At 41.8% G+C, this 18436-nt stretch overlaps 1 protein-coding gene across 8 annotated transcripts in view; it reads left to right on the top strand.

Moving 5' to 3' along the window:
- ccdc57 (coiled-coil domain containing 57) overlaps nucleotides 1-18436 on the top strand; it is a 142335-nt gene that overhangs the window by 109557 nt on the left and 14342 nt on the right. For all 8 annotated transcript variants that reach the window (XR_013488400.1, XM_078163414.1, XM_078163413.1 and 5 more), the window contains 3 exons: nucleotides 5194-5294; nucleotides 5586-5808; nucleotides 7839-7939. Coding sequence is in view for 7 of the 8 variants with exons in the window: in XM_078163414.1 (XP_078019540.1) it covers nucleotides 5194-5294; nucleotides 5586-5808; nucleotides 7839-7939 (425 nt within the window). In the remaining variant the exon portion in view is untranslated. The remainder of the gene's footprint in view (nucleotides 1-5193; nucleotides 5295-5585; nucleotides 5809-7838; nucleotides 7940-18436) is intronic.

Genomic DNA, 18436 nt, shown 5'->3' with positions numbered 1-18436 from the left:
CTCATTAACTGGTTAATTGGTGCTTATTAAGCATTAATTAACGCTTATTACAGTACCTTAATATAAAGTGTTACCAAATCTTTTTATGGGAAATACCTGCCTCATATGACCTTAACACCCTGTCCAGACAATGTGATTAGACTAATCTACACACAGTACACAGTACACTAACACAGCAGACCAGTTAAAAATATTTTTGTGAAACTGTCCTCAGAATACTCTGTTGAGCAGGAAGTGTCCCAACTAAGGGCTCGGGGGCTCTGGGAGCAGCTAGAAGCCACTAAGGCTATTTCAAAACCAGATAATGTCGATGGGCCACATTTTTAGCAGTGAGCGTATATATATATATATATATATTTATATATATATATATATATATATATATATATATATATATATATATATATATATGTACAGTACAGGCCAAAAGTTTGGACACACCTTCTCATTCAATGCGTTTTCTTTATTTTCATGACTATTTACATTGTAGATTCTCACTGAAGGCATCAAAACTATGAATAAACACATGTGGAGTTATGTACTTAACAAAAAAAGGTGAAATAACTGAAAACATGTTTTATATTCTAGTTTCTTCAAAATAGCCACCCTTTGCTCCGATTACTGCTTTGCACACTCTTGGCATTCTCTCCATGAGCTTCAAGAGGTAGTCACCTGAAATGGTTTTCCAACAGTCTTGAAGGAGTTCCCAGAGGTGTTTAGCACTTGTTGGCCCCTTTGCCTTCACTCTGCGGTCCAGCTCACCCCAAACCATCTGGATTGGGTTCAGGTCCGGTGACTGTGGAGGCCAGGTCATCTGCCGCAGCACTCCATCACTCTCCTTCTTGGTCAAATAGCCCTTACACAGCCTGGAGGTGTGTTTGGGGTCATTGTCCTGTTGAAAAATAAATGATCGTCCAACTAAACGCAAACCGGATGGGATGGCATGTCGCTGCAGGATGCTGATGCTGTGGTAGCCATGCTGGTTCAGTGTGCCTTCAATTTTGAATAAATCCACAACAGTGTCACCAGCAAAACACCCCCACACCATCACACCTCCTCCTCCATGCTTCACAGTGGGAACCAGGCATGTGGAATCCATCTGTTCACCTTTTCTGCGTCTCACAAAGACACGGCGGTTGGAACCAAAGATCTCAAATTTGGACTCATCAGACCAAAGCACAGATTTCCACTGGTCTAATGTCCATTCCTTGTGTTTCTTGGCCCAAACAAATCTCTTCTGCTTGTTGCCTCTCCTTAGCAGTGGTTTCCTAGCAGCTCTTTGACCATGAAGGCCTGATTGGCGCAGTCTCCTCTTAACAGTTGTTCTAGAGATGGGTCTGCTGCTAGAACTCTGTGTGGCATTCATCTGGTCTCTGATCTGAGCTGCTGTTAACTTGCGATTTCTGAGGCTGGTGACTCGGATGAACTTATCCTCAGAAGCAGAGGTGACTCTTCCTTTCCTGGGTCGGTCCTCATGTGTGCCAGTTTGGTTGTAGCGCTTGATGGTTTTTGCAACTCCACTTGGGGACACATTTAAAGTTTTTGCAATTTACCGGACTGACTGACCTTCATTTCTTAAAGTAATGATGGCCACTCGTTTTTCTTTAGTTAGCTGATTGGTTCTTGCCATAATATGAATTTTAACAGTTGTCCAATAGGGCTGTCGGCTGTGTATTAACCTGACTTCTGCACAACACAACTGATGGTCCCAACCCCATTGATAAAGCAAGAAATTCCACTAATTAACCCTGATAAGGCACACCTGTGAAGTGGAAACCATTTCAGGTGACTACCTCTTGAAGCTCATGGAGAGAATGCCAAGAGTGTGCAAAGCAGTAATCAGAGCAAAGGGTGGCTATTTTGAAGAAACTAGAATATAAAACATGTTTTCAGTTATTTCACCTTTTTTTGTTAAGTACATAACTCCACGTGTTCATTCATAGTTTTGATGCCTTCAGTGAGAATCTACAATGTAAATAGTCATGAAAATAAAGAAAACGCATTGAATGAGAAGGTGTGTCCAAACTTTTGGCCTGTACTGTATATTACATATATTTATATTACAGTATTTCTCAGTTGCTTTGGTACATTTCTTGAATCATCCTTGACATTTGCAAAACAGTAAGTGCATTTCTCAAAACAATTTGTACAAATAGCAAAACACCATGGATTACCTGCAAAAGCCAGTCTCTTGCTCAGAATCCTTAGTTCATCTCTCAAAAGTAAATATCTGTGTCAATGAACATGTCAGTGCCATCAGAATGACAAGTCCTTGTGTGATTGTGTACGGATAAGACAGTCAAATTGCTTAGTCATGTTGTCAATATAACTGTACTCTGGAGGGATGTTCTGATATAAACCATGGCTAAAGTTTTGATGACAATTATTGTAAATTGTAAGTTACACCTTAGTGTATGTGGGAGATTGATTGCAAGAGACTGGACAAGATTCACATTTACGCTTTTACTGTTTGTACTGCAATTTGTTGACAGACCATGTCATTGCAATACAGAAAGGAAAAGACAGCACTGCATAGCACAAAGAAAAAAACAAAAAAACAAAAGTAGAAATGTGAACATAGGACAGTCTCCTTGGGGAAAACTGTACATGCAGTGCTGTAGGAATTACAGTGCAGTCTTCCTACACCTCCTGACGTTCTTGTCTGTCGGGCCACAAATTCTCATCCACATCACAAGGAATCCATGGCAGCCAGAAGGGTCATCTGTGTATGTGGCTGGCGATCATATACTTTGCATCTCCATGCTGAGAAAAATTCCTCAATGGGGTTAAGGAATGGGGAGTAGGGTGAGAGGAACTCCATCAGCAGCCTGTTGTGGGTCGCAAACCATTGCCTGATGATGTTGGAGCGATGGAAACTGACATTGTCCCAAACTATCACGTACTTTGGCAAGTCATCTCCAATCTGACCCCTCTCTTGTTCAGGGATGAAATCCCTTTAGAGAGTGTCTAAAAAGGTGACAAGACGCTCTGTACTCTATGGCCCAATAGTGGGAATATGCGTTAGCACACCATTCTCAGAGATAGCAGCTCCCACGGTTATGTTCCTGCCCCGTTGGCCTGGCACATCAACTGTAGCTCTGTGGCCTATGATATTTCGACCACACCTTCTGCGTTTCGTTAGGTTGAAGCCAGCCTCATCCATGTAGATGAAGTTGTGCGGTGGTTCACTTGCTTCCAATTCCATTATACGCTATATCCAGAAGACACAAAATGAGTTTTATGAATTACATGCATTTTCATTTTGGACAAGATACAGTTACATCAAATGTATACAGCACATTGCATCTTCTTTTCTACAGCCATAGCAAATGTGTAAAGGTCACACTTACTGTACTGTATATCACTATACAATGTTGTACTGTTTACTGTGAGGTACAGTTACGGCATGCTCATACATGTTTTACCTGTACATACTGGTACTGGTATATATATATATATATATATATATATATATATATATATATATGAATATGAAATATATATGAATAACTCATACCGCAGCGGTGCCTGGACAGTGTGACGTGTGTGGTTGTGCTGCTGCCGTGGTCCTGCCAGATGCCTCCTGCTGCTGCTGCCATCATTAGTCATTAGTCATACTTCTACTGTTATTATACACATATGACTATTGTCACACAAGTATACTGTCTGATACTAATACATACTTTCAACATATTGTACCACAGTAGCCAGAACTATAACTATAATATTATTACTTTCATTAATGTTGTTGTAAGCTACTGTCATTACCTGCATCTCTCTCTCTCTCTCTCTCTCTCTCTCTCTCTCTCTGTCTCATTGTGTCATATGGATTACTGTTAATTTATTATGCTGATCTGTTCTGTACGACATCTATTGCACGTCTGTCCGTCCTGGAAGAGGGATCCCTCCTCAGTTGCTCTTCCTGAGGTTTCTACCGTTTTTTTTTTCCCCGTTAAAGGGGTTTTTTTTGGGGAGTTTTTCCTTATCCGCTGTGAGGGTCTTAAGGACAGAGGGATGTCGTATGCTGTAAAGCCCTGTGAGGCAAATTGTGATTTGTGATATTGGGCTTTATAAATAAAATTGAATTGAATTGAATATATATACATATATATATATATATATATATATATATATATATATATATATATATATATATATATATATATACACATATACATATATAAATATACATGCATGGCCCTCCTCAACATAATGCAGAAACAGAATAAAAAAGAACTATCAATGCACAGAAGCATAATAAGTGACATTAACAGTATCTAATAATACACTATCCCTACCAGCATCTCCCTCTCTCCTCTCCTCCACACATACATGCACACACCTCACCTCATATCTTGTATTAACCACGATCATAAACCATAATAGCGGTGAATGAGAGACTGTGGACAAAGCGGATTGAAATATGGCTTTAAACATGCTGATCACATGTATTGATAGAGTATTGGCTTTTTACTGGCAGAGGTTTTATTGCACTTACTTACAGTAACAAGCGTAGTTGTCGTCAACTAGAGTAATCTTGAAGTTACAGTATATACAGTATGTATGTGTGTGTTTGTGTGTGTGTGTGTGTGTGTTGTGAGGAGGAGGTCAGCCCTGACATGCAGAGAGCAGGCAAGAGATTGCAGCATGATGATACATGAAACCAAAACTTAAAGTAACAATAAGAGCCGATAACGTCTGAGCTTACTATTATTATGGTCTTGATTAAATTTGCCTCGGGCCGTTTAATACTGGGTCTCTGTACCGATCCCTGCCCAGGCCACTCAGAGGTTGCTTCTGGGACGCATCACAATTTTACTGTGAAACATTTCCAGGAATGCATTGTGGAAAAATCACACAGTTCCCACATAGTACAAATGTAGCTACAGCCATCTTTTGGCACTTGTACTCTACTCCAAAATGCACTTTGGCTGGGACATAAACACATATACACCCACAGTGACAACAACACTTTAAATGAGTTATGCAGATCTACAAAGTGATGAAAATAGCAGTATTGTATGGTTATACATAATAGAGAAGATGGAGAGAGAGTTATTATTTATGTATATGTTATTACTTAATTTGAACACACACATGGAATGTTATTTGTATTAGTTGTATTTTAAAAAAGCATTTTGTGGAAATTTTGTCTTTGCTCATCTTTTTCCTCTGTGTGGTTTGGATCCTCAGGTGGTCTGTCCCAGGAGAAGGATACCAATGCCTCTGCTCTGGCAAAGCAGGAGGTCAGAATGGCACATATGGAGTCTGCTCTTGCCAGCCTCATGGAACAGGTATTGAAGGGTGTTGGTAAACTAGTTGAAGTGTACCTGTCAGTTCTGTCCAGGTGACTGTTTGGAACACCAGTGTTAAAGCTACTGACCTACTGACAGTGGGATGATTTTCCATACCCAAAGGTCAGATGGAGGGAAGACAGTTCCCTTCTATTGTAGCTCTGTAGTATGTAGCACTGCCCTAGCAGAAATAGTAGTTTACTGAAATGTCAAATAATGAGAAGAAATGGCTTAAGCTTCTACAGCAACCCAGTTCCTTCAACTTTCATCTCATATTCTCATCTCTTCCAGAGTGCACTCGTGGGACAGCTCAGAGAGGAGAACCTGTATTTGCCACAGCAGCAGGCGTCCAGCCTGAAGTATGGTAGTTTGTTTGAAAATGTGCAGAGCGCTAAAAGCAATACCAGGCTAAAGCAGGCAGCATCCCGTATTGCTCGTCTGAGCAGAGAGAAACAGCAGCTGATAGAGATAGGCAACCGCCTCCGTGCACAAATAACCACAGCTGGACCACAGGGTAAAATAACAGACTCACTTTCCACCACCACACACACACACACACACACACACACACACATTGAAGAGCAGCTATGAGCACCGTATGTCATTAAAACGAAAATAAAAGTAGGTCCAGTAGCTGACCACAACTCCTCTGGTGAGTTTATGGGGCTGTATGGTTGCTTGGCCAGGTTAAGATTTGTGGTCTTAAAAACTCGCTTCCAAGGGGGTATTTAGTTCAGCAGAGTTACTGATATAAGCAGGCTTTTATTTAAGGAACTGATGTTCACAAATCAGGTTTAAATTAGCTTATGCTGGTAGGAATACCTTGCAAAATAAGAAAAAAGTGTCTTTTCATTCATGATTCAAATTCTATACAAATCTATCAAATATTTTATTTATGAATAAAAATGAATAACTACAAAGGTGGATTAGGGCCATGTTAAAGAAAAAAAATACGAGAATAAAGTCGTAAATCTACAAGAATAAAATCATAATATTACAATAAAGTCATAAATATACGAAAATAAAGTCATAATATTACGAAAAAAAAGTTGTAAATCTAAGAGAATACAGTCATAAATCTATGAGAATAAAGTCGTAAATCATACGAGAATAAAGTCCTAAATTTACAAGAATAAAGTCATAGTATTACGAAAAAAAAGTTGTAAATCTAAGAGAATGCAGCTGAAATACTGCGAAATGAAATTCGTAATTTTAATAATAATAAATCAGTTTTATATAGAGCTTTTCTAGGTACTCAAAGACGCTTTACAAAAGAATACGCACAGAAACAGGCACTCAAACAAAACACTCAAACAAAAGGCAGGTAAACAACACTATAACAAAGGGACAACATATTAAGAGAAAGAGCGGGTGGAGGATGACGGGGGAGGATTTTCAGATGCTTTAGGTGATCCTGAAGAGATGGGATTTAAGCTGACTCTTGATTGAGGGGAGTGTATCAGAGTTCCGGATGGCCAGGGGCAGGGAGTTCCAGAGGGTAGGGGTGGCGATGGCGAATGCTCTGTCCCCCAGGGTGCGGTACTTGGTCTTGGTGACGGGGATGAGAAGAAAAGAGAAACAAAGTCACAGATTAAGACCAGAAAGTTGGGTAACATGGTATAAAAAGGGACAAAGTGTGCACAGTGTTGGGGGTGACAGTAATATACGCTTTAGCAGATTTCGGGTGATACTATTACATTTACATTGTCACATAACGCAACACCATTATTTTATTTTAGTTTATTATTTTAATTTTTCATTCATCCACACTGATCCACACTGCTCTACTTCCACCCGTGCGCCACCTGGAAAAAATATCCCCTGGAGGTTGTTGTGTCAAACAACATTATAGAAGGGTGCCACTGGTGATCGCACATCTGGGTCATGCTAAACTGTGCATTACCATGGTCTCGTAGAATTACAATTTTATCCGTGTAGATTTACAACTTTATTCTTGACATCTAAGATTTATTTTCCCTGAACATGGCTCTAATGCTCCTTTGTAAATAACTATCAAGCCACAGTTGTTTCTGTTGTTGAAGATTCTCAGTCATCCAGGTCATGGTAATTCTTAGTGTTATATCATAGCCATCTGGACTTGCTGGGCTAAGCAAGTCCAGTTGCCTACGATACAGCACTCAGAAACTTGTTTCTCTTGTTCCTGTTTCCACAGGAAATTTACCTAAAGTATTACAATCATACAATATTATGAATATTATTATAGTAAAGCTGTTTCCACAAGAGCCAGCCACTTCTTTTACTGCCCAATGAGATCAGGTCACCATTTACTAAAATGGTTTCCAATCGTAGGTGTGTTGCCATTTGGTAAAAAACATCTGCATAGGATACACATGTGGTTCCTCACTCCAGGATCCTTCGGGAGCCTCCTCTCTCCTCTTTCTTTACCTCCTAAGCAACTGGAACATCCTCAGTGATGGCAGACCTCCATCAGTGTTCAGAGGATGGAGGAACTAGGACAATAGGAAGCATAATTAGCATAGTGGAAAGCACCCACAGACCCAGACAACTCTCTGTGTCTGACAGAACCAGTGGAGCCAGAGAGGGACTCGTCCACAGAGAAACAAGGAGACCATCATGATGGGCTGATTGCTTTGGAACAGCTGCAGTACCAGCTCACCACACAGGTATTTGCAGTCTCTTTAAATCTCTTATCAATGAACTGTTCCTTCCTCCCAGGTCCTTCAAAGGCTTGTCTATATCACAAAATCAGGCACTGACTGTTTATCCTACCTCGGTGACACCCTCATATTGTACCTCCTTAATTTTACCAATTAGAAAAGAGGGTTCATTTTAGTACCCGAGTGGTAATAACAGGCTAGACATGAGAATCTTACTTGGCTCTGTTTTCCCACATTTGGGGCCATAATTTGTAAGAGTTTATGATTTGGAGCACAGCACTTATGAGCATCCTCCAGGCTGAAACTGATGGGGAAAGTGATTATAGTAGTAACAAAAGACAGTTGATGGAAAAAAACAGCAATGTGTTTGATTTGAAACAAAGAAAATAAATTATAAAAAAGTTGTAACAACCATAACAATGTTTTTTAATTGAAGCAGATAATTTTTCCATTTATATGTATTTGATTAGTAGATATTTCTAGAGTGTGATGGAAATTTTGTTCCTTGTTTTCCAGTTCATGAGGATGGTTTTCTTAGCAATGGTTAGGGCAATTGAGAGTATTGTGCGAGATGTATTGTTGAGGTTTATGGTGGATATGTCACCAAGTAAGTAGAGTGAGGGGGGGAGTGGGATGTGGCAGCCCAGGAGAAGAGAGAGGTTGTCAGTGATGTCCTGCCAGAATTGTTTAATAGGTGTGCAGTTCCATGTGGCATGCATATAGCTATCTATGGCGTTTTGTGAGCCATGTGGACAGATATCTATGTCTATAAAACCCATTTTAAACATTCTTTCCTCTGTTTAGTGTACCCTGTGAATAATGTTGTATTGAATGAGTTGTGTGTTTGTATTAGTGGACATAGAAAAAATATTTTTGCATATTTGGGCCCAGAAGTCGGCACCGAGGGTGATCTGCAGGTCATGTTCCCATTTTTCTGAGGGGATGGCTATTGAATGATCGGGTGTGGATATTATCTTACAAATTTTGGCCAGTAGTTTTTTCTGGAAGAGATGTTAATCAGGTCCGATGTTAGTGGGGGGGGGGATCTAAGTTGGAAGAGGTAATGCTGATTTTTTTCTTTAACTGAGGATTTAAGATGAAGAAATTCTAGAAAGTGATTCTCCCTGATGCCGTACTTCTGAAGCACAGGAGGAAATGAGACCAAAGTGTTGTTATGGTAGATATGTTTGAGGTGCGTGATGCCTTTACTGATCCACGCTGAGAAGTGAAGTGGTTATCTGTTCATTGTGAAGTCAGGATTATTCCAGATAAGGGTGGGCGATATGGAACAAAATCAATATCTCTATATCTTTACCTGGAATTTCGATATAAGATATATATCGATATTTTCTGTAATAAATAAATGGCAGTTTTAAAAGGCGGTGGTCCTATGACAGTGGCGCCACCACAATGCTTTCAATTTCAGCCAGCCCCACTGATTGCAAACTCTGGTGTGCGGCCCGCCAGAGAGTTTGATCTGGCAGCCCAGAAGGATTACATTTGAAGTAAATAAAATAACCTTTGATAGCGACTATTTCCAAAAAGAAAGTTGCGGGTCACAGGCACAGCAGTCAAACATCACGCAGACCAAGCTTCTGTTTTCACACTGGCAGGTGGTGACAAGAGGCCGTGTCTTTTTGTCATCAGCGCTCTTTCCTGCTCCAGGACCGTCTCAATCATGTCCAGCCGTGACCCCCAGCGAGTGACTGACTCGGTGATGAGCTGTTGGCGTGGCAGACCCAGCTGCATCTGTACTTTAGTCAGGTTCCTCCTCCTCTTCCAGCTATTGGAGAAGCTGCTGACCACTCGTTTGCATAGATCAATGGCACGGGTGATGCGTGTGTCTTCCATACCATGACCTGAGACACAAAGAGACATTTTAAAATTATATCATATCAATCATATTTTATGTCAGTTTTGTCTGAAATTGCAAAACTATTTAACCTAGCGGTTAAACTATTTAGGTTATTTATCAGGTACTGGTTTGTTTATTTATTTATTTATTTAAGTCATATTTAACATATTTATTATAATCATTTGATATAGAAATGTAGGCCAGCCAGACTGAAGAACATGTCCTGTTAAAGGTTTGAGACTGATGCTAAAGGTTACACTATTACATAACATTGTTTAATGTGCAGTGCTAAACCATCTCTGCCTACAGGAGACAGAGTCAGTGTTTCCCCTATATGCAACCGCCACTGCTAGTTGCTAGTTGCTCTTATCTCTTCATAAACTAAATAGCCTTATGTTATTTATCTTATTTACGCAACGGCATGTCATTTCTGTCTCTACATGGTCGCGTGTTTACAATTCTCCTCTGCTCTCTGTATTGCGCACGGCGGAGGTCCACCCCCCACACACACACACACACACACACAAACAGACACGTGCGCACACACAGGTGAGCACACTAGAGCGTGGCTTGGGCCGCATTTTCCTGACCGAACCCGACCCAAGTCCGAGACAATTATAAGCGACAGAAATGCTAAAGAGCTCAGTGCTGTCCTTGAAACCTTTGGCCTGACTCAGCATGTGTGTGAGCCCACCCACAGCAGAGCGCAGCACACTCTGGACCTGCTCATTACAAAGGGGGTTAATATTTCAAACGTCAATGTGGTTGATGTTGCTCTGTCTGATCATTTCTGTGTCTTCTTTGACCTGTCTGTTTCTCCCAAACCACCGGCTGGTCCTGCAGTTGTTCGGAGGAGACACATAAATAACAGCACAGGTGCTCTGTTCATGGAAATGATAAACTTTGAAAATGCCTCATGTTCTAATGTTGATGATTTGTTGAACTCTGTTACTTTGAGTGTTTTGAATGTTCTGGACACCATTGCCCCTGTGAAGGTTAAAATGGTTAAAAATAAGCAGAAGGCGCCATGGAGGAATGACGACTCGGTCAGGGCACAGGAAAGGGGGTGCCGGAGGGCCGAGCGGAAATGGCGCAAGTCAAAGCTTCATGTTCATTATGAAATTTATAAAGAAAAGTTGTACGTGTTCAACCGGATCTTACGTAGAACAAGGGAGAGGTACTTTTCTGAAATTATTGGAAACTGCAGTAACAACTCGCGTGTCTCATTTGCAACAGTGAACAGATTAACAAACCCTCCAGCTCAACTGCCGTTGGAACTGATCTCCACATCTAAGTGTAATGAGTTCGCAGTATTCTTTCGCGACAAGGTTCAGACCATTAAAAATGCCATCAATTCCACAACACCAATAACAACCCTGCAGCCACCTAGACACTTAGAGCTGACTCATTTTGCACCTGTAACTGACAAAACTGTCCAAGAGATCATCACCAGTCTGAGTTCGTCTACATGCTGCCTCGATGTGTTACCCACTAGATTTCTAAAGTCTGTGCTGAGCAGTTTGTTACCACCACTCGCTCACATAGTTAACATGTCACTACAATCTGGAACATTCCCAAAGGCCTTGAAAACTGCGGTCATAAAGCCTCTCCTAAAGAAGAGCAGTCTCGATGCCACAGTACTGAACAACTACCGGCCCATTTCAAATCTGCCGTTTTTAGGCAAAGTCCTTGAGAAAGTTGTTTACCAACAGCTTACTGACTTTCTCCTAAAGAACAACTCCTTTGATGTTTTCCAGTCAGGTTTTAGACCCCATCACAGCACTGAGACCGCTCTTATTAAGGTGACAAATGACATCCGCCTGAACACTGACGCAGGCAAAGTCTCAGTTTTAGTCCTGCTAGATCTGAGTGCTGCTTTTGACACTGTCGATCATGAGATCCTTTCACAGAGACTAGAGGACTGGGTGGGCATCTCTGGCACTGCCCTAAATTGGTTGAAGTCCTATCTAGAAGACAGGAAGTACTTTGTTGAAATTGGTAACTGTGTCTCAGACCACATGGCCTTGACCTGTGGGGTGCCCCAAGGGTCAATCCTGGGACCCCTTCTGTTCAATCTCTACATGCTGCCTTTAGGCCAGTTAATACAAAGTAATAATGTGTCCTACCACAATTATGCAGACGACACTCAGATCTATGTCTCACTGACAGCAGGTGAATATGGACCAGTGGATTCACTCTGTCACTGCACCCAACAGGTCAGTGTGTGGATGCAAAACAACTTTCTCCAGCTAAATTCAGACAAGACTGAAGTCATCATATTTGGTCCACAGAAACAAAGAGAAGGTGTCAGCAGTCACCTCCAGTCTCTCTCTCTAAAACCTACAAATCAGGTTAGAAATCTCGGGGTAATAATGGACTCAGACTTGAACTTTAACAGCCACATCAAATCAATAACATCAGCAGCTTTTTACCATCTAAAAATTATTGCCAAAATCAAAGGTATAGTGTCTAAACCTGACTTGGAGAGACTGATCCATGCATTTGTCTCTAGTAGGTTAGACTACTGTAACGGCCTGCTCACTGGCCTCTCCAAACGGGCCATAAGACAGCTGCAGTACATCCAGAATGCTGCTGCTCGGGTCCTGACCAGAACCAGGAAGTACGAGCACATTAGTCCTGTGCTCAGGTCTCTACACTGGCTTCCTGTGGCTCAGAGAATAGACTTTAAAGCAGCTCTGCTTTTGTGTACAAGTCTCTCCACGGCCTAGCACCAAAGTACATCTCTGACATGTTAGTGCCATATGAACCATCTCGGACTCTGAGGACCTCAGGGACCGGCCTCCTGCTGGTGCCCAGAGTCAGGACTAAACATGGGGAATCAGGATTCTAGTTTTATGCAGCTAAAATCTGGAACAGTCTTTCTGAAGATGTGAGACAGGCCTCTACTCTGATCAAATCTGTTCAAATCTAGGCTCAAAACAGAACAGCTCTATTTCACTGTGCATATGACTGAAAGGATCTTATCTGCACTCTTCTCTTTTAAAGTTCATTTTATAATGATTATTTATGTTTTTATTTTGTATTGTGATTTTAATGCATTTTCTTGTTCTGTAAAACACTTTAAATTACTTTGTGTACGAATTGTGCTCTACAAATAAACTTGCCTTGCCTTGCCTTGCCTAAGTGAGACCGAACAGAACCTGATGCAGTTTGTTACCTGACATAGTTATTGTTATGTCAGTGTGTAAATGACCATCAAAATGCTGCTGTTACTCACAGTCAAACATGCCACTCGCACAGCTCAGTTGGAGTAGAGCCTGTGTTGCGTTCAGGCATTGTCACGTAAATAAGCATAGCCTCTGCACGCACCTCCCCAAAGCTGTAAACCTAGGGGAAACACTGCAGAGTACAGTTTACTATTTCACAACTCTTATCTAATTTAGTTTCAGTCTCAGCTAGGTTGCTTTTTCGCCATTTAACGATTATGCCTGACATACATTTCTAAATAGAATGAATAATATTACACTCACCAATGGCCAGGTGCACGATGGCCAAAACACTGCATCCTCCGCCAATCCAGTAACTTTAGCTCTTTAACGACGTTCGAGCCATTGTCTGACATCACGGCCACCAATCCTGAACGCCTAAGATCCCAGCTCAAAAGGACCTCCTCCAAAGCTTCGGCGATGTGTTCTGCCATGTGATCCTTCGGGAAGTATGCTGTCTGCAAACAGGCACTCTTCAGCTTCCACTGTTCCACATAATGGATCGTGTAAGGATCACACGTCCGACTGGACCACATATCTGTGGTTAGGGAGTAGTAGGAAACTTTAGCAAGCCGTGCAAGGACATCATCTCTCAGCTCGTTGTACATGGCTGGCAGTGCCTCCCTCGCAAAGTAATTCCTGCTTGGGAGCGTATAACGGGGGTCCAATTTTGAGACCATCTTCACAAACCCCACCTTCTCAACCGTCAATATAGGCACCATGTCCTTGTCTAGGTTGTAAGTGACAACCTTTATGACATCTCACCACCTCCCACTCCCACGCTCATAGGGCACTACTTGGCTGAATCATGCCTTCAGTGATAACTGTTGTGGCACACTGGGCTGTGGTGTTTTATTAATGCCCTGTGTTGCCGATCGCATCCTCATGCATTCTTAGAATTTCAGCTTGTGGTGCTGCTTCAAGTGGTGAAATAAATTGGTTGTGCTCAACCCTTTCGTGGCCACTGGCTTTAAACACTCCCTACACAATACATTTTCTTGCATGGTGTCTGATACCCGAAAATCAAACCACTTCCAAATGACTGATCCATTAGTCTTTTGTTTACATACCAGCTCGTTACGGTTTTCGCCATGGGGATTTAAATTTTGTTGATAGTGACGACGGGGGGAGGGGGCGGTGCTCAGAAAGAGGGACAGGGAGAGGTGGGGCAGAATGTGTGTGTGTGAGGGAGAGAGAGAGAGAGGGAGAAAGAAGCGGCGGCTGCAGAGCAGAGAAACAGGCGAGACAGCGTGCAGCAACGGACCATATCGATGTAAATGATAGCAGCGCATTCCATATCTCGTTTTAAAAAATGTCAATATATCCAAAATATCGAGATATCGCCCAGCCTTAATTCCAGATGGGGGTGTGTTTGGTAGGTGAGACTGTTTTTCTATTATCTTAGATGTAAATATTGCATGTTTCTTTCAGATGAAACACATTTTTGACTTGTGAATGAGTCAATGGAATTTCTTGCAATAATGAAAAAATACTGTCAATCATGTCCACCTGGCACAAACCACATGTTTTGGTCAACTGTGAAGTAACAGAATGTCCCACCATCATGGTTCTTATAGTGCCAGATTCCAGAGAGTCTTCCCTCTTCATATATGGCAGAATATGTCAACTTCCAACTTGCTATGGTGAGATACATGTAAAAATGTAAGAATTTAGTGACACAGATTTGTTTGTTTTTTTCATTGATATAAAAATGAATATAAAATACAGGTCCAGATTGTCCTGAAAAAAAAAACAAGATATAGCATGTGTATGTAGCCTTTATAATGACTGTTATATGAGCTTAAAAGTAAAGGCAGTAAAAATACCCCAAAAAAGGCCTAGGGCCCAAAGGGTTAAGTAATGACAATCTAGCTTATAAGTCAGTCAAGGCTGCTGTACTAAAGGCATATGCGTTAGTCCCGGAAGCCTATTGCCAGTGTTTTAGGACGTGGGAAAAAAGGGTTAACCAGTCGCATATGGAGTTTGCGAGGGAGCTGACTACCCTTTTCAATCGTTGGTGTATGTCCTCTGATGTTGAAGATTTTGAGAGTTTGTGTGATTTGATCATCTTGGAACAATTTAAGAACTCTCTGCCCAGTCAGGTTGCTACACATCTTACTGAGCGTAAGGTTAAAACTGCGGCTGAAGCTGCGGAACTGGCAGATGAATATGTCCTCATTCATAAAAGCCAGTCCGGTGAGCCTGTGTGGGAGCCTGTGAGGCACAAGGATGCTGGTGGTAGGCCGCCTGTTTGCTGTGGGGGTTCTGCGGGTAAGGGGCCCTGGGGAACTTATATAAAAGGTGAGAATTTGTGCAATTACTGCCAAAATCGCTCATGAACTGTTTGATTGTTTCTGTGGTTTGGCAGTTCTGTGTGGTGTTTGAATTGTTAGATCTGTCGAGTGATGGGTTCATGACTGTGTTGAAGGATGGGTCGTCATTGTTTGGGCCATAGATGGATGCAATAGTAATTGGGCTGTTGTATATTGTGATATTGATAATGATGGGCGGCAGTAGCTCAGTCCATAGGGACCTGGGATGGGAACCGGAGGGTTGTCTGTTCGAGTCCCCGTCCGGACCAAATATGGAGCGCGGATATATATATATATATGTATATAAAAAAAATCGTCCTTCACGATCTGCAGTGGTATTATTATGACTGAATGATATGTTCTTGTGTATTAGTATTGCTACCCCTCTTTGTCTGGAGTTGAAATGGGCAGAGAAAATGTGATTAAATTGTTTTTTTTTTTAATTTATGACAGTAAGAATCAGTGTAGAAAGTTTCTTTTTTTCCAGACAATGAGTTTTTAAGGAGATGTAGTTTACCTTGACATGTTTCGACTGTCACTTAAGTCTTCAGAAGCGTCATCTGACGTGCGTCATGACGTGTCTTTATCAGCTGGTAGTATCCCGGAGGCGTGACCAGCCTGGCAAATCGGATTGCCAGGCCGGTCACGCCCCCCGCCACCTGGTGTTCTTTGGAGGAGAGAGTCCCAGGTGTGTGACAGCATGAAAGCCCCCTCATCCCGGTTGATGGTGTCCCTGGCCTGCCTCCTGATCTCTATAGCCTCCTTGATCCAACGTTTGAACTTGTTGCTTTCCAATCCGATGATTTTTGCGTTGTCCCAGTCCATGACACACACACCTGGGACTCAAAGAACACCGGGCGGTGGGGGGCGTGACCGGCCTGGCAATCCGATTTGCCAGGCTGGTCACGCCTCCGGGATACTACCAGCTGATAAAGACACGTCATGACGCATGTCAGATGAGGCTTCTGAAGAAGACTGAAGTGACACTCGAAACATGTCAAGGTAAACTACATCTCCTTAAAAACTCATTGGGCCTCATTCACTAATATGTGTGTGGAAATGTCACCGTGGGATTCATGACACCTGCGCACCGGCCAATTTTGTTCTCACCACCTTGCATATGTGTGTGAATCAGAATCATTCTAAATTGACAGGCACGTGCTCGCAATTTGTGATTAGCATACTACCACGCCCCCATTTCTCCATATAAGGAAACCGCTTGCCTAGAGTTGGTTCATGAATGAAGGAAACGGTTACGCGAGCAGAGAAGTAGTAAATTTCACAGTTTGTTAGAAGCGATTGTGTGGAATTCTCCAAATTTTCAAATATTTTAGTGTATTTTCCACCACTTTAACATTTGTTGTGGTAGTAGTGGTCACCTACAATTCATCACCCCTGTATTTTATTTTGGTAATTATTGTATCTTTTCTGTGTTTTGTAGAGCCTAAATTATTTGTGCAATATAAATGTGTACGGGGGTATTTTATTTATTTTATTTATGGTGTGGTCATATATTGTTCTGTATTACATTATAGAGCGGAGTTATCCACATAGGTGTAATGCGTATGTGGTTCCACCTGTGCAGGTGTTAACCTGCCGGATCTTCATGTGTTCGCATATCACTGGTTTGACTGGTGAAGCTGAGCTGGTGAGTTACGAGATGTGGATACAAAGTGATTACTACCTGTGTTAAATACCACAATTATGTTTATGTATGCGGATTATATAGTGGATAATATGTCCGTGTCATTAATGTTGCGTTTTGTTTTGTATTTGTGTCGTTTCAGTTGATTACTTGGCGAACAACACGGTTACTGTACAGGTGCTAGTTTAGTCAGCATAGCATGCATAGTGTACGTGTTAATACATGTGTAAAATAAAATTTATGGAAGACAGCAATGGAGTTGTCCGAGCTTGAGTGAGACACTGTTTCATCAGTTAAGAACACACCCTTTACGGTGGGAGTTATTAAATTAAGGTAGTTAGTTTAATAAAACCGTACAGCAATGGCGCCGGGTCTTACAGGAATGCAATGCCATTGCAAGATTGTGGAGGATACAGCATGCCAGGATGATCTTGCACACCTTCTCAAGGGTATAGCTAAAGTAGTTTGCCACCGGCTGTATCCAAACACATCCAACGGCCCTTAAGCACGCCAAAACTGCGCTCTATTACAGCGCGTGTGTGGGCATGTATGTTATTATAGTGCACCTCTTGAGGGGTTTCAGGGTTTGCGTATGGTGTCATCAGCCATGTTTTAAGGCCATATCCCCGGTCACTTAAACAATATAACATTTTAGCATTAACGGAATAGAGACTTACTAAAAATACTAACTAAAAACAATTGAAATAAAAGACCAGAACAAAAAATGCTCACCAACAAGCCATCCACTTCTCACAGCCCCTGCCTCCAAACACATTCCCACTGTACTGTTTTGCAAAAAAAATGAGTCGTGGGTGCCTCCTGGCCAGCGGGCTACAGCGTTAAGGATATGGCAGTCGGCATTACAGATCATCTGCACGTTGATGGAGTGATAGTTTTTTCTGTTCATGTTTTGCATTGAGTCAGTCGATGGAGCTTTGATGCGCACATGGGTACTGTCTATTGCGCCAATTGTATTTGGCATTCCAGCTATGCCATGGAACCCCCTCTTCACATCGGTCTGATTATGTTCATCATATGGGAATTTGATATATTCAGGCAATAGCCTTAGGATGCCATTTAATACCCGTGGGATGACACGGCTCAGGGAGGGTTGTGAAATCCCAGCCCGGTCTGCTATTGTGGCATGGGCTGCAATATCCTCTAGCAAGGCTAGATATGCCATCTTAACACTTGCACAGGTGAATCAGAATCGTTTATATACCCTGCATGCCCTTTACCATGCTACCAATTAACCAATTGCCTTTGGCCACAGATGCGTAATTTCATGGCACAAGAAATCGTTGGGAGTGGGTGATCATTATAGGCCAAAACAATTAAATGAAAGCCAAAACTGTTAGGCCTATATTTTGAAATGTTCATTCTCATATATTCCTTTGTAAACTAGGACTGTTGTTATCGTTGAATATTTTAATTGTCACAATGATGAGGGTGAAAGTGTGTCAA

Source organism: Epinephelus lanceolatus, chromosome 21, assembly GCF_041903045.1.
Source record: "Epinephelus lanceolatus isolate andai-2023 chromosome 21, ASM4190304v1, whole genome shotgun sequence".
Lineage (NCBI taxonomy): Eukaryota > Metazoa > Chordata > Actinopteri > Perciformes > Serranidae > Epinephelus > Epinephelus lanceolatus.
The sequence above is the reverse complement of the archived record's forward strand: the minus strand, read 5'-3'. Positions and strand labels throughout refer to the sequence as shown.